We start from the raw sequence: 27,562 nt of genomic DNA on the forward strand, positions 1-27,562 counted from the left end.
CAAGCTGGATGTCCCCCTGTTGCCATCTCTTGTGAAGGCAGAAACCATTGCTAAGTTTCACGTGCTTAAGAGTAAAACTCGAAACAAAAATTCTTGCTGGGTATTGGACTTCCCACCAACACCTGGATGAGTCTGACTCCTCTCCCGCCTTACAGGGCTGGTATCTGGTCTGAGGTTGTTGAAGCACATGGTCCGCGTGTTCTGGACATCTGGAGAACTCATCTCTCTCTGTCTCTATCTCATTTTTCACCAGCTTATAGGTGTGTAAATACAGGCAGACATTTGAAATCTGGAAAGTGTTCCCCATCACCTAATCCATTGCTAGTCTCTCCTCCAAAACTAGGAAGCTGAGGAGCTTCTCATTTAAAAGGCTGTTAATGTATTTTTCATCATGGTAAAATAGTTTGTCTGTTGTCATATTCTTGCAAAGAGCTGATGATTAACCGAAACTTTGTACAAAGGTGATATTCAGCCTGGCTGATGCCGAGCTTGGGTGTTGTAGCACGGGTGGTTATGGAAACGTGTAAACCCGGTGACTTTGGGGTCTCCTGATGAATGGTGCTGGAAACCACAAGTACAGGAGAGCCTCTCAGGGCTGCTTCCAACTCTGCTGAAGGGAATGGACTGGAAAAAAGTCAAAATTGTGAGGTCAGTGTAGCTCCAGTTTCATAGGTGCTGCTGGTCTAGGTCTGCCCTGCACCAGTATCCCTTCAGGACAGGAGGTGGGGCATGGCCATGGGGAGCTAGTTACAGACCTGCAGGTTTGCATCACGACTCATCCTCTCCTCTCCCTCTTCCCAGCTATATTCTACTACGCCGGGCACGGGTACGAGCATTCAGGGAGGAACTACATGGTCCCCGTTGATGCTCCACAACCCTACGCCCCGGAGAACTGCATCAGCGTGCAGAGGATCCTCCAGAAGATGCAGCAGCAGCAGACGGCCCTGAACCTCATCCTGCTGGACACCTGCAGGAAATGGTAGGGTGCTCTTCCCCTTCCTCACCCAGGATGGGCAGAGCATGGTGTCTCGAGGGGTCGGGGGAAACGGCTGCCAGCCTCAGCTTCAGCAGTGGGCTTCTACACAGCCACGTGGGGGGTTCCCGTGGATTGCCGGGGCCACATCCCCCATTGTGCTGCTGAGCCCAGGTCTCTGTCAAAGTTTTATTGGGCTGTGTCATAAAATCAGCAAGAGTGTCAGGTCTTGCAGGATGTCCTGGGAAGACCAGTCGGTCACGTATTAGGTGCAGAGAGCATCAGATGCTGCCTGAGATCTGCTGGAGAGAAGGGGCTGGAGACCCTCCCTTGATTTTTTGGGGTGAAGAAGCCTGGCAAATACAGGCAAGTCACCTAAAGCCTGCAGAGGGATGGCTATGCCCTGGCATAAATTGTTGGCTGAAACTCAGCATAGGGTTTGTCTTTTTGTGTTTCAACCCCTTGCACTGAACCACCCGACCCGGCAGGCTGTAGCAGCATCTCGCTGACCTTGTGCTTTCATGGTATGTGTTGCCCATGTGCTGAGGCTGGGACCGTTTAGCTCACCTCTCTTCTGGCTGTGTTTTTGGTAACATCTCAGTGAGAAGAGTGCAACATGATGGGGAAAATATTTTAAGCCATGCTACTTGGTTTTTACTGGCCTTAAATGCTTCTGAAGTGCTCATGTCGTGAAGTGGGACCTAGGCTGCTGCTGAGGTCAGAGATCAGCTTTTTCCCTCTGTGGAAAGCCCATCATCCTCCCTTGGCCTGCAGATCTCTATCCTGCAGCTTGTGGGCTGCAGAAAACTACTACTTGCCCATTTTCAGCGGAGGTAGGTAGACTATTCCAGTAGAAGCTGTCATTAGTTCATTTATTTCAGTCTTCTGAGGCAGATTTACAGGTCAGAAAAGACCTGGAGGGCAAATGCAGAAGAGTCTCCCTCTTTCTTCTGTGGCTCCTGCACTAAGAACCAGAAAGACAACTGGGATTTTGATACTGCTGCCCTGAAAGAGCTGCCAGCCCCTGGAAAGATGTTAAATCTTTGATGCCTTTCAGCTGCAGAGGTGGGATTGCTCGCTTTGAATAACTTACAAGCTGGCTGCGCTGGGACTTATCCTGCTGCCGCAGCTCTGAGTTGCCAGCGTCACTGGAGCTTGATGTCCCTTGATACCTGCCCTGAATGCCCTGTAGTGTCCCCTTTTCCCTTCTTGCTCGCTGCTGCTGCTGCTGAGAGCAGAGCATGTTGCTTCCCTGCACTGTCAAGTGCCCTCCGGCACACGTGGCAGCACCTTGCTGCTCTCCCCAGCACATACCAGGCAGGGGACAGCTTGCAGCCAAGCAGGAGTATCTGGCTCTCATGGATGCACCAGTGGAGCTGGGCTAGTGTGCCTCTGGGCTGCTGGTAGCCCATCTGAGGGCAGTGTGTGATGGGGAGGCAGCATGGCAACGTGGAGGCTGCATGGGGATCGCTAACATGAACAGCGACAATCTGTGAAATAGCTTTTGAGCTGATGTCTCCTTTCTTGGCGTCGCCAGCGGTTTCTGTGCTCAGTGGAGTCTTAATGGCACTTCGGGAAAAGGATGCGGTATGAGATCTGCTGTGACGTTTAGGCATGGTTGTGCGGCTGTTTTTGTCTCTCCTCCCCCAAACCTCACACTTCTTTCCTCCCCTTTCCCACAGCAAGCACAGCACTTAGTGCAGTAGGTGTTATCCCCAGGCTCATGGGGGATTGCTGTAGAAGCTCTCTGCTGAGCTCATTTTTCTTGAGAAGTCACCATTTCAGCTCAGCAAAGCATCTGGATTTCATAGTTGTGTGTGTTTACACCACTCTGTAAAACAAGGCTCCTGGGGCCTCCTTTCCCAACGCCCTTTTGGTTGGACTGATGCTGCAAGTCTGTCAACAGTTCGCTCAGCCGTGCATGAACTGAGAGGAGCTGTGTCTGTGCTAAGAGGGATCTCACCCAGAGTATCTCTTCACCCCATATGTTGGCATCAGAAATGCCAAGGCGATGAGAAACACATCCCCCTTTGCCAAGTGGTCGCAGATGTTCAGCTTCAGCAAAGGAGGAACCAGGAACACAGAGCCTGTGTGTAGCCTTGTACATTTATGTGCTGATTTTGGGTGGATGCGATTGCCTCTTCCAGGAATTCCCTGATTTCTGAGGATTTGTAGCATGTGCCGCTTAAGACAGAAGGAGGACACCATCTCCTATCTGGGATGCAGATCCGAAACAGATTGCGTGAGAAGTGCTATGTAACTGAGACTTTTTGTGGGTCTGGAACAAGAGGGAGCGCTGCCAGCTTCTCTGCTGTCAGGCCTCTCCCTGTGTACGGTCACGGTCTGGAAATGCCCCTGCTGAAGCTTTTCTTCTGCTGGGGCAGGGGATCACAGTCAGCATTTCCGCTGCAGGCACTAGCTGGCCTTGCCAGAGCTGTGGATGACTGCTGGTGCCATCACAAAAGGTTTTTGCATCAACCCATGTCTGCGCAGCTTTGGGTAGATGTCCCCAGCATAGGGACAACAGGACCTCAGCTTATTTTGGGATCCCATGTCTCATTTCTCCTAGGACCTGGAATCCCAGATCTCTGCATTCATTTAGGAGCAGCTGAGGAGCAGATAAATCTCTCTGCTCAATGTTCATATTTAGAAGCCTATCTCCTCTTCCACATTTTTTCTTCTGATCATCTTTAGAAAACTTACACAAGCCAGATGAATACTGCCATTAAACAACTCCAGACTGCGCCACCAGCAGTAGGTAACGTGCTGGCTGCTGGCGATACAACCTTCCCTTCTGCTCTCCTTAGCGTGCCAGCTTCAGCCCCAGGAAACTGTGCTGGAATTGATTAACACAGAATAATGCTGCCTTTGTGCCTGGCTCTTATCCCTTTGCGATGGGGAACAGCTCCAAGTCACTGGTGTAAACTGGAGGCAGCCAGTCCCCATGCTGTTCAGTCTGGCTGCAGTCAGATGGGCAAGGCTTGGCCATTGAGTGCAACCATGATATCTTTTTCAGTGGAAACCAGGACTGTCACCCGGGATCTACCTGATTTTGGAAATAACAGGGTCTGTGTTTATTGAGCTGCACATCTAGACCAGGGTGCCGGGACCAGTTTTGGGCTTTGAGACCTGGGTGCATGTCCTGATCCCATCTCTCAGTGAGATCTGGAGGTGTATCAGCCGTAGCATGCTTTGGTTTCCTGGGGCAGAAGGTGTGTGCGTGGTCTGGAAGGGACCTGTAGGGTACGCCAAACCCCTGGGACAGGCAGTTGAGCCATAGCCATGCAATGTGCACGCCTCTAACTTCTTTAGGGACAGTCGTCCCTTCGGCCACAGTGAACCCGTACGTTCTCTGCACTGTGCTGCTGCCTGGATTTGTTAAAAACCAGCCTCAGGAGGGAGGTGGCATGGTTGCACCCACAGTTCCAGGCTTGCTTGCAGGGCAGGGAGCAGCTCACCAGTGCGGATAGGTCAAAGTTGGCCCTATCTACTCATTTCGCTGTGGTTTGTGTTCTTCGTAGGACTCCTAGCTTTAGCCTCTGTTGCTGCCCAAGTAATACAGGTGGTTATATTTGACGTGAGGGTTGATCTTACTGCCATCCATAGGAGATGGACTTGGTGGAGCACACGGGCTCTGTCCCCTCCAGGCACATGCTGACGGATGTCCTTGACACTGACTCGTGCCTTTGTCTCCTCTTCCAGGTACAACCCAGAGTGTGCCCTCTCCCAGGTACAGCCACTGGAGCCCTGGGGCAATACCGTTTACGGTTATGCCACGTAAGTGCACTTTGCCATCCCCGCACCATGACACAGGACCAAATGCTTGCACAGCCATATCTCCTCTCATCCCTTCATGCATGGTGGCTTTGGGGGCTTTGAGAGGGCTTCTCTCATGTTTCCTCTGGCTCTCACCATCCATCTCTAGCATTTGCTGTTCAGGCACTTCTTTCCTTCCTCTTGACATCACTGGTGGCAGCCTGTGCATCAGTTACAGGTTATGCGTGAAGGTGGCATCAGCTCCTGTCATCTGTCCTTCCAGGCCTGAGCCTGATTGCCAAGGTGCGTGTCCTATGAGCAGGTCACCTGAAGCCTCCTGAGATGATGAGTGTTGCTTACTGCTCCAGTGTCAGTTCTGCTGGCTTTTCAACTGCTGTCACCCACCGAGGCTGGCAAAAGAGGCTGTGCTCTCCTCTCCCATCTCCCTCCACTGCTTTTTCCCATCCCATGCCCTTCTCACCCTCTCCTGGGCCAAAACCAAGCACTTCGTGTCATTGGTTGAGGAGCTAACTCGGACTCAGCCAACAGAGTCTGGATGGAGTCGGTAAGCCCTGACTCACCCTGAGGGCTTCGTGCCTGTTGCAGAAATGTGAGGACGAGTCCTTACTCTTGCAGGAGTGAAGATGCAGAAGCCTATGAGTTGCAGGACGGGGAGTTCAGCTCTGGGATCTTCATGAAATATCTGAAGAAACATATTCTGCAAGAGAAGAAGGTTACACACATGCTAGAGGATGTGTTAGAAGGTAAGGGACGAGCTAGAAACCACTTGCTTCAGTAGCAGGGGTGAGAAGAGGTAGCAGCAGAAACCGAATGGCTCCACGCCACCCCATCCCAGCCAGCCAGCCAGCCCTCCCTAAAAACCAAATCACAGGCCATGCCCCATGTGAGCTTTTAGTAACCTGGCAGCAGTACAGAGATGTTCATGTAGGGTCTGAAAGGCAGGGAGATAAATAAGGAACCTGGAGTGACCCTTGCACCTCCAAACTCTCTCCCCCAGACATCGGCCGGGATCCCTTGGTCACTGGGAAGCAGGTGATGGAGATCAAACACACTCTGAAGGAAGCCCGGTCCCTGACGGACCCGATCTGTCCCTCGGGAGCAGCTGCCGAGTGCTGGGGACACGGCCACGGTGAGCCATGCGGGGCGCGAGGAAGGCTACCAGGTGGAGGGGAGGAGAGGGCTGGGGGTCCCCATAGCCCTCAGGGTCACCGGTCTGCAGGGAGGTGTCGGCAGGACCCTCCAAGGAGCTGACCCCTCTCGGCTTTCCCTTCCAGAGCCGCTGAGCAAAATGGTGACCTTCCCCTGCGGGGCACAGGTGGAGCTCCGCTTCCACCGGCTCTTCTCCAACGTGATGTACGTGTGCGCTAAGCTGCAGGCCCCCCCGGCCCACGTCGCTGACGCCCGCCTCCTGCTGTGCCGGCCCACCGTGAGTCCTCTGACTGGTCCCCTTCCCCTGAATTCCCACCGGGCTTCTTTTCCCAGGGCAGAGTTGGGAGGGTGGTTAGGGTGAGCCCAAGGAGTCCTGAGGGCTGGGAAAGCTGAACCCACGTGGAAAAGGATCCCCTCCTCTGCTACCTCTGATGCAGATAATCCTCTCTGCAAACACCTCTTTGAGTGCTCCTTCCACGCATCAGTGCCCCACAGACTGCCTGCCTTGCTCCTAATGCATCGCAAAAAGGATTTGGTGCCAGTTTTGATGCCTTTAACCAGTTAACCCTCAGACCGATTTCTGGCCTGCCTGATTAAATTATTGAATTTAATCTGATTGAGGTGAAGAGCCTTTCTGTTTTCTGGGTTTGGAAGCAGATCTGGCTTTTTGAATCATGCCTTCTTAGCCCACTGTGCTAATGTATCTTAATGCAACAATATATTTCTTCCCTGTTGAGCTGTACCAGCTTCCTTGCACCCTTTCTCACACCTTTCCTAACAGACCACGTGCCCAGCGTGGTCTTTTCTGGTGGTCTCCATGCCACCTCTAAGGATTTAATTTGCTGCTTCTTTTTGCTAACCATCTTCCTCATTTTCTGTAGTCCTTTTGCTGAAGCGTAGCGTGACTGTGGTGGATTTTTCGGCCCTTGTTGCTCGTGGAGGGACGCTGCCCCTAAGTACGTTGCGGTCACTGATGCAGCGCGGTGCATCCAGCGGGAGGTTTGGAGCCTGATCCTGCCCGTTACCAAGCCGGAGCATCGTTTCCCCTCGTGAGCTCCCTAACCACGCATGAAAATTGTGTGTGTGTCTGCATGTGCTTGTGTGCATCCACCCACATCAGCGATTGTGGGGAAGGGGGACCCAGCTGCTTGCTCCTGTGTCCGGAGCTGTCTCAGGAGGGACTGGGGAGACCAAAAAGGGACCCCAGTATAGCCAGGGCAGTAGGATCCCCATCCCTATCCTACTCCACGGCAGTGCTAGCTCACACTGACCTCCAGTGGTGTCTGCTGACATGGCAGCACATCCACCAGATTGCAATTCATCTGCCCTACGTTAGACATCCACTGCGAGGCCACCCACTCTCACCTGTGGAACCACAGAGAGATGCACGGGTGTCTGCAGGAGGGTACCTGGCTCCTTTCAGGATCTGGGCAAGCTGGCTGCGTCCTTACTGTGCGAGCTGTCCTTGGGGATGCTGAGGGGAGCTGGGGGACCATCTGAGCCACATTTGTATTGCTGAGATGCAAGAGCTGGAGGCTGAAGGCCAACAAAAACAGGCTCGATGTGAGGTGCGTGTTGTAAGCCCTGGGGAATGAACCCAGGGAGCCATTTGGTTGAGGAAATGGTAGTTTTCCCACCATTTGCCACATTCTGCTTATCAAAGTGACTTAAGCAGAGAGCCTGGGCTTGCTGTAGGGCTTGCCAGGGATAATTATGACGGGATTTTCTAGCATGGATCCATTTTCTTTAGTTGTCCAGTGGTAGTGCTCTCTCCCATGCTGTGTCTTGCCTGGCTTGCATTTTGACTTGACAAGCACTGTCTTCAGAGAGAGAGGCTGCCCTAGGACATATGTAGAAAGGAATGATGCTGAGAGCGAAGACATTCCCATTTTTTTGCTCTGTACTGTTTAAATGCTTACTTTTTTTGAACTTTTATGTTGGATCTCTTTGTTTTCAAGTCACTTGATCTGGAGCTGTTTGACCTAATGGCCTCTCCAGTCACCCTTTCCCCAATTGATTTAGAATATCTGAAACTCTGGGCCAGCCAAAACTCTGGCCTTGCCGATTCCTGGGCATTATCTTCATTAAAAAATGCATTCCATCATGGGGAAACATTTAAAAATAATTATGAATTGGCTAAAAAAATTAATTTAGAAAATCCTTTTCTCCATTTCCTGACTCCTACACAGCCAGAAATGATGAAGGAGACTAATGGAAGGAAATACTTGCCTGCACGCTCTGTAATTAGATTGTGGGAGTCATTGGCACAGGAGGCTATTGAGGCTGGGAATTTAGGAGAGTGCAGATACTTGCGAATAACGAGTTGCTGTCAGCCGAGAGGCTTTGAATCTCACGTGTCAGGGCTTTAATTGATCCCTCGAGATTAGGTCGCTCCTTGCCCAGGTAAATGTCTTGAAGGTCACTAGGCTGGAGAGCTGTGTTGCTGTGGAACACAGGCCCTGGAGAGATGAGAGGTCCAGGAAAGCTGGTGGATTTTCAAGGATCCTGATGAACAGGGAGTCAAGCAAAGGCGGCAGGAGGCCTGCATGGACGTGCCGGGGGCTCCTAACTGAGCTCACACATGAAAAGGAGGTGTGCAAGAGGTGGAAGCAAGGGCAGGTGACGTAGGAGGACTGTAGAGAAGTGGTTCAAGCACATAGGCATGGGGATAGGAAAGCCAAAGTCCATCTGGAACTGAATTTGGTGGCAACAAGAAGGGCTTCTACTAGTGTATCAGCGGCAAAGGGAAAGCAAGAGGAAATATGGGCCCACTGCTAAATGGGGCAGGGTCCCTGCTGACACAGGGAATGGAAAAGGCCGAGGTACTCAGTGCCTTCTTCACCTCATTCTTTACTGGTCAGACCAGCCTTCAGGACTCCCAGACCCCTGAGACCAGGGGGAAGGTCTGGGGCAAGGAAGACTTACACCCGGTGGAAGAGGACCAGGTCAGGGAGCACTTAAGCAAACTGGACATTCGCAAATCCGTGGGACCTGACAGGGTGCACCCACAAGTGCTGAGGGAGCTGGCGATGAGACTGTGAGGCCACTCTCCCTCAGTTCATGGTGGTCTTCCTGAGGCCTGGAAGAAAGCCAGTGTCACTTCTGCCTTCTGGAAGGGCAAGAGCGAAGGTCTGGGGAGCTACAGGCTGGTCAACCTCACCTTGATCTCTGGGAAGGTGATGGAGCCTGGAATCCCTGAAGCCATTTCCAAACACAGCAAGGACAAGAAGATGACTGAGAGCAGTCAGCATAGGTTACAAAGGGCAAGCCATGCCTGATAACCTGATGGCCTTCTGCATCGAAATGACTAGGTTGGTGGATGAGGGGAGAGCAGTGGATATTGTTTATCTTGATTTAGCAAGGCTTTCAACACTCTCTCCTGTAACATCCTTACAGACAAGCTGATGAGATAACAGACTAGATAAGTAGATGGTGAAGTGCATTGAAAACGGGCTCAACTGCCAGGCTCAAAAGGTTATGATCAATGGCATGAAGTCCAGCTAGAGGCCACTAATGGGGAGCCCCAGCCATCAGTACTGGGGCCAATACTGGTTTACATCTCCATTAATGATCTGGATGATGGGGCAGAGCGTACCCTCAGCAAGTTTGCTGCTCACACAAAACTGGGAGGAGCAGCTGATGCACCAGAGGGTTGTGCTGACATCCAGAGGCACATGGACAGGCTGGAGAAACGGGCCGACAGGAATCGTATGAAGTTCAACAAGAAGAATTGCAGAGTCCTGCATCTGAGAAGGAATAACCCCATGTACAGGCATAGCTGGGGGTCAACAGGCTGGCAATCAACTTGGCAGAAAAGGCCCTCGGGGTCCTGGTAGACACCAAACTGACCATGAACCTGCAATGTGCCTGCACAGTAAAGAAGGCAAATGGGATCCTGGGCTGCATTAGGAGGAGTGTTGCCAGCAGGTCAAGGAATATAATCCTTCCCCTCTACTCAGCACTTGGTGAGGCCACATCTGGAGAGCTGTGTCCAGTGCTGGGCTCCTCAGTACAAGAGAGACATGGACATACTGGAGAGAGTCCAGCAAAGGGCCACAAAAGTGACGAAGGGGCTGAAGCATCTCTCCTCTGAGGAAAGGCTGAGAGAGCGGGACTGTTCATCCTGGAGAAGAGAAGGCTCAGGAGGTTCTCGTCAATGTATATAAATACCTGCAGGGAGGGTGCAAAGAGGATGGAGCCAGGCTCTTCTCAGTGGTGCCAGAACCGGAGGGAATGGGCACAAACTGCAACAGGAAATTCCATTTAAAACTAAGAGAAAACTTTCCTACTCTGAGGGTGATTGAGTATGTTGTTTCTTTTGGAAAACCAGGGCTGTGGGATTGTTTTCTGTTTTCACTAATGACCTCAGTGATGCGGCACAGCATGCACTTATTAAATACACAGATGCCGTAACACTGGGCATCTCTGCAAGGTGCTAAAAGGCAGGGTTAGACTTTAGAAGGATTTGGATAAACGGGAGATGCAATCTGAGGCCAAGGCTGTTATTCAGCAGATGCAAGTTCTGGCATGTGGGCAGGGATAAGCAGTAGCATAAGCACGGATGGGAAACGAATGGGATGCCAGTTTTGGTCAAAGTCCACAACAGCTGGTGCAACAAAAGCAGGGCAGAAAACTGTGCCAAGGTTGTAAACAAGAGCTCCGAGATTTGTGTGAGATCCTCTCTGGCTCTCCTGGCTGTTGCTGAGGCTGGAGCACTGGGTGCAGTTTCGGGTCCATGCTTCATGGAAAAAAAGTGTGCCAACTAAAGCACATCCAAAGTAATAAAAGGAAGGAGCAAGAGAATTGTGATTTAGGCAAGAAAAGCAAAAATTGGTGGATAGGGGGCCTTCAAATATATAAAAAGTTGTTTCCAGTGTGGAAGGAAGTCATGGTTTGAATTGCAGTAAGGAAGATCCGGAGTGGACGTGACATTTTCATGGTAAAAAGAGTGAATGTCTGGGAGGGGTTTTGCCTAAGGGTGTTGCAGTATCACCACCCATGTGGATCCCTTAGAACACATGGACATGCATCTGTCAGGCGTGACGCGTGTCACCAAAACTGTGTTGTTTGGGCCACATGATGCCTTTGGTCCCTTCTCCTTTAGGGTCCATATCCCGGTGGTGGGGGTCCTAGCCTCAGGAATAGGACTCAGGCTCAACCTCACGTGCAGAAGCAGGTCGGCAGCACATGGCTGGCTGTCGAATCCAAAATCATTTTAACAATGCAGTCATTTAATCAGTTAATCTCTCGGGCTGCTGGGAGATCCTCCCTGCATGGATGCTGAAGGGACTTTGGGCATTTTCCCACAGTGCTGAGCATTTGCTGCTTCACTTCGGGATGGTCCCAGGTCTGTGCCAGAGAGAAACGGCACATCTATTTTGGATGTTCAATGCTTGGGACTGGCTTCATCCCACTCGGGGAGGTTGTGTGGTTCACCCCATCCAAACTTCCTGATGCTGCTTGGCTTTTCATGAGCTGTGGTTTAACTTGGGATGGGATATTGTTATATTTGTGCTAGTCACATCTGTAGTACACCAGGTATTTCTTAGGCTGAAAAAAAGGGCGGACAAACCTCAAGGGGCTCAAAATTGCAGAGCAATTAACAGACGTTTGGGAGAAGAGTCCAGTGCATCAGCACAGATCTGAGCATCCCTGCCCTGCTAGCGTAAACCCAATTGCGATGTTAATCGCTGAAGATTCACAGTGTCTGCAAAGGCTGCTAACACAATTGCAAAAGCAGGCACTTAGAGGTCATATGATCCAGAACACATCCATGCCTGCAAGGAGACAAAAGGGAATGTGACCCAACCCCAGCTCGGACAGGCTGGTGAATCCCCGGAGGAGCCACTCTTGGAGAGGTCGCAGGAATGGGGATGCACCAGGGGAGGGCAGGACTGCAGAAGTCAAGACGTGTGCAGAAACAGCAACGGCTGTGGAGAAGGTTGGAGGAGAGCGCTGCAGCATCATCTGATATGGGGAAGAGAGGGGACGAGTGGTGGGGTGACTATGAGGAGGACTTTTGGCCATGGACCGTTTTCCTCCTAGTGATTAGGATGTCATGGGTATTACAAGTCTAGCATGGTTCAAAAGTAACTTTGACACCTTCATAAGAGTCCATAAAGGCTACTGAAAGCACAGACACCACCTTTGACTCAGAAAGTCGCTGATTTTCCCATCACAGGAGGCTGGCAGGGTAGGCTCACCCTGGGCAGGGCTGGCGGCATGCGCATCCTGTCCCTCCTTAAGCATGTGCTGGAGGATGGAGCTGGCTGGACGCAGTAGGGCCACTCTGCTCCTTTTTACAGTCCTTCTGCCGAAGCCCTGCGTTGGTGGCATCCAGGCTGATCTGCTTTGTGCCTCTCTCTTTGGTCTCCAGGTTTAGTTTATCCTGGCTGCTGGGCTCAGCATAGCAGTGACAGCATCAGGGTAGCTGGGAGCAGGTACCAGATGCAATGAGGCAGGGAAGGAGAGAGCAGGAGAGGGCAGTGTTCGTTTGCAGAAGGTGCTCTGCGTTGCAGCCTGTCTCCTGTTTCAGGCACAGTTCAGGCCGGTGGAAGGAACCACGACGAGGCTCCCTGAGCAGGAGAGCTGCTCCATCCCCATGTGAGCTGTGTCCTCCCTTTGTTGGCACACCCATCTCCCTTTCTGTCAGCTCCATTCACTGCCCTGATCTTCCCTAAGCTCCCTCCAGTTTATCTTTCCAGTAATGAGTTGCCAAGTGCAGAGATGGGATTTGGCTTTGCTTTGTACAGAGATAAATGGTATTTCTTCAGCCTGCCTCCAGTGGACCTACTGGATCAGCAATGGTGTTTACTCCTGTTCTGCCAGCCTTGCAAGCAGGGGTGACCCTGATGCCTGCAGATCCCAGCCAGCATTTGGGACCAACATTTTAGCTTCTACTCCCAATATTCTCCTGGCCAGAAACAAATTGCTTTGGCTGCTTGCAGGCAGCAGTTCGGGGAAGATCTGTAAAGGCTAGCAAGAGCTCACAGGGCTTCTCTAACCTGTGCCTCCCTGCAATGTCTTGACAGCCTCCTTCATCAGCATGCCCAGTGCAACTTCTCCTGCCAACAGCAAGAAAGTTTTGCAAGGGTCGAACCCTCCTCATGCACCACCGGCTTTATCTGTGGCTGCAGTAAGCCTGCCCGGGCTGCTCAGCTCCCATGGCCAAAGCCAGGCCAGGACATCCTAGCGTTGGCCAGCAGGATCACACCATGGTAGTTGCCAGAGCCAAGCTCGCAGAGGGAAGCGCCTTCTCATGGAAGGGGCTGGTGGACTGTGAGCTGTCACCCATCCTAGAGGGCTCAAATCCAAAGTGAGATGCTATTTCATAAGGTCCTTATTCCCTTGTCCCTTCTTGTGCTATTAGTGGCTCCAAGATACGATCGTTACTGAAGAGGGTCTCATAGAGACAGGGCTGTTTTGGGTAAGTTTGAGTAATTCAGCAAGAATTGACAGTTCTGTAGATGGTGGGGGGCTAACTCGGCACCCGGCACAACTCAGAGCTTCCTCCAGCTATGCCCTCAGAAAACTTGCTCCCTCCTTGACACACCGCTTATGCTACAGGTGGTTGTGATACCGGCTGTTGCTGCTATCTGCTTTGCTGGAAATCCCATTATACCACAGTTTTCCCAGTAGATGCACTCAGGGGATGTTTAGCTAGGTCTTCCCATTGATGTGCACAAGGCGAGTGTGTAAAATCTGTATTTCTGTTGCTTGCACTCTGTAGTACTTCCATTAGGGTATGCAGCATTTCCACCAGCCAAAGTGCCAAGGGCACAGGCCAGGCCTGGGCACTGCTCTGTGCAGAGAAGCAGCATGTTTGATGGGCAGTTGCGGCTCCATGCTCAGGCTGATGCTGAAATTTCCTTGTGTTTCCTCTTGTTTTCCTGACCCAGGAGATGGACGATGTGGCCATCCTGAAAGAGAGCCGCCTGGACCAAGTGGAGTCTCTGCTCGCCTCTGTGTACAAGCGGGAGGAGCTGGACTGCGTCTTCCAGCTCTGTGGGCTACAGAAAATTCAGGTAGAGAGCTGCCAGGTGCAAATCTCCGTGGTTCTCCTGCACCCTCATGTAACTGGTACTCCCTATCCCTGCTGGCTCGAGCTGGATGTGCCCCTCTGGCTGTGCGTCTCATGACTCCATGTGGACGATGCCTGGCACGCCTGTGTCAGTGTAACCTCCAGATGGATGTTAGAGGAGCTTGTTGATCTTCAAGGCACAAAAGCCATCCTCTTTCTCTTGGTTCGCTCTGTTTTTCTGTGCTGCCCAGCCAGGGAGGCTGTTCTTTGGCTGTATCAGCCTAGGGGAGATCAGACTAGCCCAAATATTTCAGATGAAGGATGTCTCACTAGGCTGCATGCTCGCCTGAGAGGTGGGCTCACGGGCTGGCCAGGACTTCGAGCAGTGGGAGGGTTTATCCCCTGCCATCAGGGTGACACTACCAAGCCTGATCCAAGCTATGCCTCTTTGCCCGACTTCAAAAGACCCTCGAACTATTTAAAGACCATGAGAGAGGCAGAATTGCTAGTCCCCTGGCTTGTCTCTTCCAGCAGATTAGCTCTCCCCAAATAGCAGTGTGCACCTTGTTTCTCATTTGACTTTTTTTCCCCCTCTAACACCCAGCCAGTGGATCTTGCCAGCTGCTTATCTGCTCTGCTCCATGCAGGCTCACACCGAACATTGCTCTCGAGCTGCTGCCTGGATCTGCCTACAACGAGCTCCATTTGCTGAGTGCGTGACATGCCTCAGCATATGGCAGCTCTTTCAGTCCTTGATTGTTCCTGGAGCTCTTTTCTGAACCCTTCCCAAGCGTTCAGCATTGCTTTTAAGTGCAGACGTGAGACCTGGACCCTGCATTGCCTGCCAAAATCTTCTTCTTGCTCCATTATACATCTCCCTACTTTGTACAGCCAGGCATCTCAGGCACAGCCCCGTGCTAGGGGTTCATGTTCAGGGATTTGGCTGCCATGAATATGGTTATTTTCTGATTTCTTCACCATCTTTTATAAAAATCTAAAATAGTGCTAGGCTGCGAATGGATCCCTGTGGAGTGCTGCTGTTTAAAACTGCTGGCTTTTACTGTGCGATGTGTGTTTTATTTAAGTGGTTCATATCCCTCCCCTTGCATGCTTTCCTCTTGTGTGTGCAGCAGTCCCGTGCCGTGGCCAGGACGGATGTCGTGCCGTTCCTTGCGTGGGTGCAGCTTGCCTGCATGCAGTCCCTCTCCCCTCCTGCTCCCCCGTGCCAGCATCCTGGGGGTGATGCTCTCAGTGACAGTGCCCTGACCGGGCTGATGAGATCTCAGGTGAGGTGGCCTGATTTCAGGAGAAGTCCTGAAATCCAGAAACCATGGCTGAGGCCCACAAATGTCATGAGCGTATGTAACAGCTCATTTCCTCTGGCAGTAGCATTGCTCCATCACGCCACAGCATGGGGCTGTGAGCCTGCAGAACAGCCAGCCAAGTCTGTCGTTTTTGTTGACGCGGCAACAGCGAAAAAGCTCTGCTTCAAGTCTTAGTCTCCGATTCATTTTGCGTCCTTTGCTCTCCTCTTCCAGACGGACGTGGTCCTGCAGTTGGATTTGCATTACACCCAGCTGAGCACAAAGCAGAGGACTTGTGAAAGCCTGCAAACAACCCTCCAGAAATCTCTGCTAGGGCAATTTTTCAGCCAGAGGAATTACTCCCAGCCAGACTACCAGAGAACTCCTGCCTGCGCAGGCAGCGTTTGCCTCCGTGATGCATTGGCGCTGAGCACGGACCCAAAGGGGCAAGCATCTCTGAGGACAGGCTCTGGCCACAGCTTGCCCAGCAGCAACCCCTCCAACTCCAGCAGTGAGCCGGAGGAGAACGATGAGAGCGACCTGAGCGAGCTCTGCTCAGCACTGCTCCGGGCTGGCCCAGGGCAGGACTACCCCTGACCCACGCGGGCTGGCGTGCCCAGCCTGGGGAACTGCTATTTTTAATAGAGGCAACAGTTATTTGAGTGCTAAATGCATCAAGAATCCATCAGCTGCTTTCCAGCCTCAGTGATCGCCCTGTCCAAATGAGGCCAAGGCTGCTTTTTTGGAAAGGCTTCTCCCATCTGCACCCTGTGGCGTGCAGGGCCTGAAGCCCGCTGGAAATAACCCCTGTCCCGTGGGAGCGGTAGGGATCAGCAAGGAGTCGTTGTCGTGTCTGGCAGAGGACAGGGCCACCCGACAAGTCATAACATTGCCAGGCAAAACCTGATGTCGCTTAAAGTCAAGGGCACCGGCTGATGTTTTCTGCGAATTAGGCTTTGCCTGAAAGCAAACGTTACAGCATTAAAAGTGATGAGAAACCCATAAACACTACAGACCCGTGCTACAGCAGCGACACGGCCTCACAACCCAACTACAACTGCTGACTCTCATCACACTTGTGCAAGGGACACAAGGCTTAACCAAGGGAACCAGATGAAACTGTGTGAATGTATAAGCTCTCCCCTGGGGTCACAGTGTGGCTTTCTTTCCTTGCGAGTCCTGCCTGTGTCAAAGCAGGTCTTAAGTTACACATTTATGTATTTCTAAAGAATGTATTTATACTTGGGGCAAGACTATTGCTTGCCAGGAAAAGGAAGGTCAGGTGTTCCGTCAAGCGTGTGTTTACAATGGAGGCTGGTTTTCCATCAGTAGTAGCCACTGGGCAGGTGCACTTACACGTGCCCCTTCTAGGATGGTACACAGGGGCACTAAGGGGTGTTAAGTCCTGTGCAGTCCTGAGTTCCTCTCAGATGCAGAATTTCCTACATGTGAGAGATGGAAAAGACCAGGATGGAGGAGAAGAACCTCAAAAAAGTTATTCTTACTGCAAATTTTTTTTTCTAAGTGCCTGTCCGTGCATTCACTGTGGGCAACCTCAAGCACTACCTTTTGTGGAGAACCAGCTGTCCAGAGAGAGCCACAGGTGAGCAGGGCCCAAAGGACAACCTGAGTGGGCGCAGTCCCCTCCCTGCCTGCTTTTCTAATATTTGTTTGGTAAAGGTTTCAGCTTAGCTCCAGGCAATTGCTCAGCAAGGGCCTGGGAGGGTGATCAAATAGTTCAACAGGGGCCAATGACCCCAATGGAGTGTGGGATCTCCATCCTTGGAGGACAGTTCACTCTGGGCTGGAGAAGGTGCTGATGAACTGATCCAAGCTGGCGGGGTGCTGGACCAAAGACCGCCGGAGGTCCCTTCTGGCTGTTGTGGTCCTGTGAAAGAAAGAACTTGGAGATCAAAGACTTCTTGAGAGGTCAAGGATGGTGGGATGGGGAGAGTGCCAAGCTCTGTCATCTGTCTTGGTCTAAAAGAGGAATGGAGAGAGCATTTTCTAAGTTTTGGTGCTCCTTCAGCAGTGAAGATACTTGCATCTCCGTCTATGGTGTCTGTTGCAGCATGGAAAAATATGAAATGTTCCTTCCAGATAAACCATCCTACAAGCACTGGAAACTTGTCCAAAGAGAACAGAGGAGGCTTTTATTCTCCTCACAGTGTGTAGAGCCAAGGGAAAGAAGAGAGGCCCCATCTGGCTGAAGTCTAGAAAGTCTCCTAGGAAAAAATGTAAAGCTCAAAAAAAAAAGTAAAACTTTACAGGATGTAGTTTAAATAAGATGGACTGATAGAGAAGCTAAACCAGAAAATAATAAACTAATTGAAGGGAGAACCAAAGATCAACTCAACACCAGCAGAAACTTAAGACAGGTCAGTGGGAATGGCTATGCAGGCTTTTGGGAGGAGCTGGGAGTCTCGTTGCCTCTATGAGGATTATACACACCCTCCTATACTGTTGGGGCAAAATGTGTTTCTGGCTCACATAATCATGGCAAATGTCATCTCATGTGAATGTTAATCTCATTCAAAGCGAGGCTGTTTATTTTTTCTGAATAAAACACTATTGGTGTTTTTGAATGCATAAAGCTTCATGTGGCTCTGAGTTAACTGTCTTCGTTTTTCCCTCTAATTACCAGGGTGTGACTTAATATTGACCTGCTGGGTTTTTATGCTTTGAACTCTAGCTTCGAGGCTCTTATGTGTGAGGATTGTTTCTTTTTTTAGGTAACTGCATATTGAAGTTTGGATTTAGAGGGTGGATCAAATGACATTAGATAGGATGAAATAATGTCAGGTGAAATGTGTAGATAAAATAATGTCAGGATTCATTGTGAATTATCCATCTCCTTTGTAAAGTGTGGCTCTCGGGTGGCTGGGTCAGGCTTAGGAGGCTTCCTGTCCCGGTGCCAACCACAGGACTTGTCCCTGTCACCAGTTCTCCTGCCCTTCAAGGAGACCCTGCAGCCAAGCCCAGGGCTACCACCACATTTCCATGCACCTCAGTTGACGGTGTGTTATAACTGAGAACACAAGCACTTGCAAAGCTGAATTGCAAAGGTGGAGTTTGATTGCGTCCTGGGCCTCTGGCCACGACAGCCTGCTGCCCTGCCACCAGCTGGGTTCATTTGAAGAGAGGGTGAAGCTGTGTCTGCCTTCATCCCCCTACCTTACACGTGAAATCCAAACTCCCCCATGGTGGTATAACTGTTCAGTGCCAGTAAATTTTCCCTTGAATCTGTGTTTCCATCTCCCAGCATCGAGGACAGATGACTCATCCAAGATTACTGTGCTTCTCTTGACCACATCCTTCCCGATCTGCAGCCGTAGTCCTTGGGCTTCATAACCTCCCTGTGGCCAGCCTGAAGGGTAGGAAGGAAGGAGCACCCGTCTCCATGCAATGCACCAGCATTTCATACTCTGCTCACGGCATGTCCATGGCCAAGTAGTCCCAACAGCCTCTGCCCGCTCGATGCTTAATTTCTCTCTTCATTGCTGCTCCTTCCATCCGTCCTGGCTCCTGGACAACGCTGCTTTTCCCCCACCTCTGTGTGACCTGACCTCACCTCTTGCTGCTGCATCTCTCTGGCTTGCCCTCTGCCATGGCACTGACCCCGCAGCAAGCAGCCATCCTTCTTACCTGTCGTGGTTTAGGCCCAGCTGGCAACAAAGCACCACGTGGCTCTTCGCTCACTCCTCCCCTCCAGCAGGATGGGGAGGAGAAAATACAACGAAAGCTCGTGAGTCGAGACAAGGACAGAGAGGGATCGCTCACCAATTATGGTCACAGGCAAAACAGACTCGACTTGGGGAAAAAAGAAATCAATTTAATTTGTTACCAATCAAATCAGAGTAGGATGATGAGAAATAGAACCATATCTTAAAAACACACCTTCCCCCCACCCCTCCCTTCTTCCCGGGCTCAGCTTCACTCCGATTCCTCTACCTCCTCCCCCGCAGCGGCGCAGGGGGACGGGAATGGGGGTTGCGGTCAGTTCATCACACGTTGTCTCTGCTGCTCCTTCCTCCTCTGGGGGAGGACTCCTCACACTCTTCCCCTGCTCCAGCGTGGGGTCCCTCCCACGGGGGTCAGCCCTCCATGAGCTTCTTCAACGTGACTCCTTCCCATGGGCTGCAGTTCTCCACGAACTGCTCCAGCATGGGCTTTCCCACGGAGTCATGGCATTCTCCAGGCCCAGCCATCTGCTCCGGTGTGGGGTCCTCCATGGGCTGCAGGGGAATCTCTGCTCTGCTGTTAACCTCCATGGGCTGCAGGGGGACAGCCTGCCATCTCACAATGGGCTGCAGGGGAATCTCTACTCCCCTGCTCCTCCTCCCTCTCCTCCATCTTCACTGACCTCGGTGTCTGCATGGCTGTTTCTCTCACATCCCACTCCTCTCTCTGCTGCAGGTCTTTTTTTCAGCAGTCTTTTCCCCTTCTTAAATATGCTATCACAGAGGCGCTACTGCCGTCACTGATGGGCTCGGCCTTGGCCAGCAGCGGGTCTGTCTTGGAGCCGGGGAAGCTTCTAGCAGCTTCTGACAGAAGCCACCCCTGTAGCCCCTGCCCCACTACACAAACCCCCGCCACACAAACCCAACACATTACCGCTTCCCTTTCTCACCTGACAACGTGTATCCCACCCATCGTGCTATGTCATTTCAGGTTATGCCTCTGTCCCCGTCGATTTTGAGTTGATTTCCATGCCTTTTCATACATTTTCTGAAGTAGCGGGTGATAATCTCCAAACTTAAAAACCTGGAAATTTGACACTATCCCATTGCATTTCTTTGCAGGGTCATAGCATGGACAGATCCTGTGGCTGGGCAGTACGGGTGGACTCCCCTGTGTCTAGTCTTCATACTACCTTTAGTAAGAAAACCAGTCCGTTACTTAGTTTGATTCTCCCAGAAGGACTACAAGACCCATTAAAGGCTGGGACTCCTTCATTGATCCACAACTGCAGGCAAAGCGGGACCAAGTAATCAGCTCCAATTTACATTTCCTCTCAGCCTCCATACCTTCACTTATCCATTCATAACCACAGCCATTGCACTCCGCTTCCCACTGTTCCTGGGCCAGTCTGTGCCCAGAGGCTACAAAGAGCCGCTTGGCATTTAGAAGCATTTATGTAGGTAATACAGCTGCTTTCCCTTCGCCCAAGTCTGCTGTTTTCTTTGGGAAGCACCAAGCGAACCGAAGCTTTAAAACATTCATTGATCTCTGATGAAAACAGCAACACCTAAATGTTCGATAATTTTATTTTTAGATAGATGCCCTTTTTTCCCTCTCTGCTAATGCAGATGTGTTGACGGGAAGGGCCTTGGTCAACAGCCTGATCTGCTCTTCTTCTGCTACAGAGTTTGTTTGGGATGCAGTTCTCAGCTCGTTTGCTGACGTTTGGCAGCTCCTGACAAAATAAGGCACGTGTGCCCAAAAGGAGTGAGAAAACAAGGCAGTGAAAATCAGGGAAATGCCATTTCTGTTTTATTTAGTTACTGGAAAATCACTGGCCCAGCACGCAGTCAAGAAGCATGTTATATGTGCACTGGCATTTATACCCAAACCTGGCACCCTTCTGTTGGCAGCAGATTCCTTAAGGTTTGTTCTGAGTTGGCTTTTTTGTGACGAAAGCAAGGAAAGGGTAGATTTGTCCCGGATCAGCCACTCTCCAGCCTCAACCAAAGAGAGAGATCAGCATAAGGCAGGTCTTTCTGCACCTGAAGAATTGGTCACGCAAGTAAACCAGCAAGTTAGGGATAAGAAGGCAGCAGAAGCAATGGGTTCATGTCTCAGGCCAGGTAGGGACACAGCTATGGAGGCAGATGACACCAAAGCATGTCCTCATGCCAAGAGGATCTTCCTGGCACCTTTGGGTAGCCGAGGCGTCTGCGTGTCACTGTGGGTGTTTCAGACACAATTGGGGCATTACTGCCATGTGCCGTTCTCATGTATCCAAGAAGCAGCATGGAGGCAGGGCAGAACACGGGATGTTTCTCGGTTCGTACAGCCTCTCACTGGGCACTGAGCCATCCCAGCTGGCTCTGGGCAAGAGCTGTCTCCTATTGGACTCAGCAAAGGTGCTGGTAGAGAAGAGAAGGACTGGGGCCTACTGGTGGGTACCTATGAACATTTCCATCCTCCGTAGTGCAAAGGCATATCTTCTTCCTTACCTATCTAGAGTGTGCAACAGAGTGACAGAAATGCGCCCACCAACTCCTGGGTCATCTCTCACCATAGTCGTAGTCACCATTAGAGAAACAACAAACTTTTCATCCCAGCTGTATTAGCCAGCCATTGAGTTCTGCTGCTTATCTGGTAAAAAACAGTGATATTGAGGTGGTTGGATGACGTGCTTATAGCTGGATTAGCCCAGCTGACCGAGATGATTTGCAAGCTGTGCTGTAACTTGGGTAGGTTACAGAAAAATGGGTGGCACGTATGCTGTCAGCATAAAGCGAAGGTAATAAGCATACCTTATAGAGTGGTAAGTGTTGTGCGGATAAGACCGCTGGATGCTGTGTGGTTTTAGTGAAGTGGCCTCAACAGAGTGGAAAATGCCTCCTCCATGCAAAGCAGCAGCTCATCATTTGCTTTCTCAGGGTTACGCTGCCTACTGTGCAGGTCTGGTTGCTGTTGGGGCCGAAGGAGCATCCCAGCGGTGTCTCGTCTCCTAGAGCGAACTTTGGGAAAGCCCTAGATGGGGTCATGCAATGTCTGCAATGCAGCAGTGTGGCAGCACACCTGGGGCACTGGCTAAAGCAGAATTTCCTTGAAGGAGTTGTTTCTGGGGAAAAAAAGTCAGTATGGGGGAATGTTGAGCCATTTCATTTACCAGCTCATTTATCTCTTTCCAGCTTTTTGGAACAAATCCTTCTCCCCCACGTGAAAGTGAATTTGAATTTACTCTTTAGAAACTGGTAGGTTCTCTTTATTTTCCACTTGATAGAGATTTTCCATAATAACTACTACAGAACCTGCCAGATCATTTCCTACTTCACATTACAGGGCAGAGCTAGTGCTGCTGTCTACTAGATACGCTTGCTTGACACCTCCTACTATAGATGCTGTTTGCTGTCACTTATAGCTGTCAAACTGACGAGCTGAAATTTTCTATGCCGTGGGCCAATCTCATGCTGTTTTCTGGCCTTTCCGATCATAGGAGCGTTTGAAACTTTGCAACCTTGAGAATTTTCTTTCTTTTATCCCAGGACAGTGGGTCTGAAGAGCCTCCTGATATGCAGGCAACCTAATCGGTCTGGGCCTGGATGGCCCCTTAAGGAAACGATGCGTGCAGTATAGTAGAACATATAGAGGGACATACAGGGAAACTGCAAGACTCAAGAATGCTGCTTTGGTCCTCTTTCCCTAGTTTTTGGAAGTAGCTTCTCACACAGGCAGGAGAGATCCAGAAGGCATTCGGTGGCCATTCCTTCCCAGGGAAGGAAGCAGCTTCCCAAAGGGCAGGTTATCATGTTCTTTAGCAGTTATGCTACCTTTCTCGTAGACAAGGATTGAATAGGATGATCTCTTGAACTGATCTAATAGAGGAATTGCTTTTTTCCTAAAATGCACTCATTAGGTCGTTAGCTGAGGATCACTTCTGAAATACCAGGTAGTGGCAGTCTACTTCCTATAAGCATAACAGGGCCATACATAAGACAGTAATTGAAGATACCAGACTCAGGACTAGGAAGGAGGTGTTGAATCGTTAAATCCAGGTGGTGCTATCAAAGGCGGCGTGTCACAGATGGCCTTTATCCATCATGCTTTGCACATGGAGACACCCACGGCTGTGCTCTCCTCTCTCCTAACGTTGGCAATCATCCTGCTTCGAACAGGAGGTTGGACTAGGTCCCTTCCAACCAACGCTTCTGTGATTCTGCTACCAGAATATATGCCCAAAAGAGTATACATGTTCTGAGTGATTCTGAACAGCAAGCAAAGTGGGAGATGCAAGACACTGTCTCAGTGAAATATCCTTGCTCCCTGTCCAAAAAGCAAACGAGGACATTGGTTCAGCTTGGCTGGTTCCAAAACTTTTAAAAACAAAAACTTATGGCAGGTCTAGAAAATAAGGGAAAGGTGGTAAAACAGTTCATTTGAAAAGGTAAGATGGTTCAGATTCAGTTCTTCCAGGCCTCCTCAACAAGCGGATTGTTCAGTAATGAAACCAGGAGGACAGTTTTAAATAAAAGGGGTGAGTGAAGCCATCCACTGCGAAGACAATAAACCCGAGATTACTCAAATTAAAAAGGAGATAAACACCGCTGACCTGCATTCAGGCAAGCTACCCCTCTGCAGGCAGCTGGGATGCCTCTTTGGAAAGCAAAGACAGAAGCAGGTTTGGTGTCATGGTGAAGCCTGCAGACTAGGACTTTATTAATGGTGAGAAATTATTGATAGCACAGCGTCTTCATGTGGTCCCAGAGTTCTCTTCTCTATCAAAGATTATTTCAATGACTGTTTTGCCATTCTTACTAATTGCTTGAAATTAGGTCCATGACATCATGTGGCAGTGAAGAGAAAAGCGTATCGCCAAACAAATGAGAATCCTTGAAGTGCTTGAAGTTGCTTCTTATCTTCACAGTTTGGATAACCTTTTGCACAATAATCAACAATTTCAAATATATTGGTCATATCACCTCCTCAAAGAGCTGGAAGACACTCTTTGAAATTACAGACCAGACTTCATACACACGAGAAGAACTGACGTGGTGTCACACAGTAACGAAGAGCTAATGTCTCTTTGATAAAGCTGTCTTCACTGAGTTGGATTTTCTTGCCATGGTATCAGGAATAGTTGACGAGACAGACGTGTTATTAAGTGGTAAAAATAAACAGATGGAAGAGACAAGTGAGAGATTTCAGCTACGACTTTCCAGAATGTTTCAGCAAAGAATAACCTCCTAATTTCCATTCCCTACCAGAGATGAAAAATATGAGATACTTACCCAAGTGTTGCATGGTCGCAGATCCTGTGCACCAGCGGGGCACCCACTGTAATGCTGATTCGCAAGTCCCTTGAGCCAACAGCTTGTCCCTACCTGACGACAGGGGCCATGAGATGGGGCAGTTTGTGGACACGGAGAAGCAGTGCTGGTCCTAACCTGCTGCTACTGTGGATGCAAAGTCATCGTCATGGAGAGCATCGATGCATGGCCATGTGTGTGCTGACTGCCTTGGCTCCTGCTAGGCAGCACAACCTATTTTTGAGACCCCAGCCTCTATACCCTTCCTCTTTTCTCACTCTCCCTCCCCCATCCGTAGTGGTATCTTCTCCTCAGCTTTCTTTTTGTCTCACCCCTTCCCACTGCGGAGGATGCGGCAGTTTGGCCAGGGCTGTGCCAGCACCCTGCCCGACCAGGGGAAGGACAGAAGATGACAGGCAGGCTGAAGATGTTTCATCCCCTGGGATTGCAACGGTTAGAGCATCAGCTCCTGCAGAGATGTGACAGTGGAATAGTGTTAAGTGGCAACGTTGTGAGCATGGAGGAGCCTGCCTTTGCATCTGGGGTCCTTACCACAGCAGGGCATGACAGAAAGTCCTCTTTTTTGTGGAGTCGATAGAAAAGGGGTGTTGCTCCCAGACCTGGCTCCTGCCCAGCCCGCTGGATGATACATTACTGGAAAAGTAGAGGGCAGCTTCTGCTGTGTCACTGCAGCCATCTCCCGCCTGCCTGCCTTATTTTTCTGTGTTGCTTAATATCAATTATAAAATATTAAATCAGATAAATACCTTTGACCTTTCTGGATGATAAGAAAAGACATTGTTCTGCCTCCTAAAATGCCGTTGTTTTCACTGGAAATGCTAATGGGATTATGTAAAGGTTATTTCAGCCTCCTCTCAAGTCTGGAGATGTGGCAAAACAATCATGATGCCCTTTGTTTATGCCTTTTTAATGACTGCTTTTATCTCCAGGTATCTGAGGCCTCTGCATCTTCTCAGGTGCTCACTTGTGGAGTCCTTGGGCTGCTTTTGGGGGAAACTTCCTGGGGAATATAAATGTGTCTGTGCTGTCATATTAGAGATCTGGAGGAGAGCTGGTGTGATGGAGAGCTCTGGGAGTCTGGCAAGGATTTGATGTGTACGTCTTGATACTTGTAGGTTTGCGCCCTTCTGCATTTTGCAGTATGAGCGTCAGGGAGCGTGCATGCATGGGTCCAACACGCTCCTGTGACGCGTCCGCGCAGCAGTGTCTGCACTGGTGCGCACCAGTGCACCTCTGGGGCTCCGTCTTCTGGTTTCCTTTCTTCGAGGCATCTGTCTGTGAGCCTGTGCCAGGATGCATGCATGAGCGGGCGCAGTTCTCGTGATGAGCAAGTTGCGTGGTGCGGTCCCTGTTTGCAGCCTCCAGTCTAGACGGACCTTCACTGCACTGTGCAGAAGTGACGGGCTGAGTAAGAAGCATAGTTCATGAGCCAGAGAAAGCTACCGAAGTAACCATGATGCTCCACCTGCTCTGTTCTCTGGGAAGATGCTTCCAAAAGCATGTTTTCCTCTAATTTTTGGTTGTTATTGTTTTTTTGCCCAGGCCTTTGAGTTTTACTAAGTCATTCCCTTGTGTCCCAAAACAGCCCCAGTGTTGTGCAGGGGGCTTGTGATGGCCTGATAACCTCTCTGCTTTCCAGAGAAAAGCAGAGCACCAAGGTAGACTGTCATAATTTCTAACACCACAAACATCAGTAAAGAATTGGTTCTCAGTGGGGAACCCCCCCACGTCCCTGCCTCCACGTGGACTGATAAATACATTTTTTTCAGCTGGCACTGTCATGAGCGTTAGGGTCACAGACATCCTAGGCATCAGAATCACAGAATCATAGAATGGTTTGGGTTGGAAGGGACCTTTTAATCTAGTCCGACCCCCCTGCCATGGGCAGGGACACCTTCCACTAGACCAGGTTGCTCAAAGTCCCATCCATCCTGGCCTTGAACATTTCCAGGGATCGGGCATCCACAACTTCTCTCGGCAACCTCTTCCCATGTCTCAACACCCTCATTGTAAAAAATTTCTTCGTTATATCAAATCTCAATCTACCCTCTTTCAGTTTTAAAACCATTGCCCTTTGTCTAGTCACTACAGGTCCAGGTAAAAAAGTCTTTCTCCATCTTTCTTGTAAGCCCCATTTATATATTGAAAGGACACATTAAGAGTGGCCTGAGCAAGATCTGTGAGCAGTCTTGCTTCGAGCAGGAGGTTGGCCTGGGGACCTCCAGGGGGTCCTTCCACCCTAAGTCCTTCTAGGAGTCTATAAAAGTTGCTGTGAAATTCTGTTTAGCTTCAGTCTTCTGCCTTTTCACGCTCTCCTGAAGTTTGTTTTTGATAAGGAAAGGATAAAAACAGAAATGTGACCAACACAAGGACACTTATCTCCTTGCTGAAGCTTCACGTTGTCCTGGGTAATTCGCCCCGTTGGTGGCAGAGGACGGGGGGTGTGCAGATACCCTGGGGCTGCCCAGAGTAGTAGGATGGGGATTCACGTTTTTCCCAAAAAAATTCTTTTATGAACCTGGGGGAGGATTGTGTTAATAGCTTGAGTTAGTTGAGAGGAACAAGAGGTGGTTCCTGGAGAGCAGAGGGGCACGTTAGCTAGGGCAGCTGGGATTACATCTTTCACAGCTAATGGAGAGAGAAAAAGAAAAGGCGGTTGTCAGTGCCTGTTGAATGCAAAAGCATTTAGCAAAGAGCACGGGCAGAGAAACATGTGCACCTCTGGTGTTTAGTGGAGATACGAATTACAAATCCTGTTACTGAAAGTAATAATTCTCTTTTTTGAAGTTATTTTGTAGGTCTCCCTGGAGGATCATGCCTGAGAGGTCAGAGACAGCGCAGAGCAGCTGCTTTAGGAGGACAGTACTCTCATTGCTGATGGGGGATTTTCTCATGCACGTTGGCTATGCAAATTCATGTAGTAGGTTTGGTTTTCTCACCTAGTTTCAGTGAGACCATTTGAATCCTCCTAGACTGGAGGATTTCACAAGTGTGAGATGCACACAGCGTAGTTTGAGCATACTGTGACGGGCAGTGATCTCAGCTATGTCTGCAGGGCAGGATTTGCGTGTGGTGCTCTAGCTTGGCGTGCTCCCTGCGAGTTTGTTTTGGACAATCACTTTGGTAGCATTTGAAGAGTGAAGAGGGAAAAGACTTCAGAGGATGGTTGCTTTTCCTATAGAAATGGCATTTGTTTAGTGTTTCTCTGGAGAGCTCCCAGTCAAAGGTGGTATGGGACGAGCAGTGGAGGTTCAACAGGGGAGCTTGTCTTTTTTCCCCCCAACAGTATCAGCTGGTCTAATGAGATTTATGCGCTCTCTCTACAGCCCTTGCCAAGTTA

General features: G+C 50.3%; 1 protein-coding gene across 1 annotated transcript in view; it reads left to right on the forward strand.

Moving 5' to 3' along the window:
- LOC127020513 (mucosa-associated lymphoid tissue lymphoma translocation protein 1-like) overlaps nt 1-17,810 on the forward strand; it is a 31,283-nt gene extending 13,473 nt beyond the window's left edge. Inside the window, exons 9-15 of the mRNA XM_050903152.1 lie at nt 802-979; nt 4,676-4,750; nt 5,366-5,493; nt 5,748-5,879; nt 6,025-6,176; nt 13,798-13,923; nt 15,458-17,810. Of these exons, the coding sequence (XP_050759109.1) occupies nt 802-979; nt 4,676-4,750; nt 5,366-5,493; nt 5,748-5,879; nt 6,025-6,176; nt 13,798-13,923; nt 15,458-15,820 (1,154 nt within the window). The 3' untranslated portion in view covers nt 15,821-17,810. The remainder of the gene's footprint in view (nt 1-801; nt 980-4,675; nt 4,751-5,365; nt 5,494-5,747; nt 5,880-6,024; nt 6,177-13,797; nt 13,924-15,457) is intronic.
- The last annotated feature ends 9,752 nt before the right edge of the window (nt 17,811-27,562 follow it).

This window comes from Gymnogyps californianus, chromosome 11 (assembly GCF_018139145.2).
Source record: "Gymnogyps californianus isolate 813 chromosome 11, ASM1813914v2, whole genome shotgun sequence".
NCBI lineage: Eukaryota > Metazoa > Chordata > Aves > Accipitriformes > Cathartidae > Gymnogyps > Gymnogyps californianus.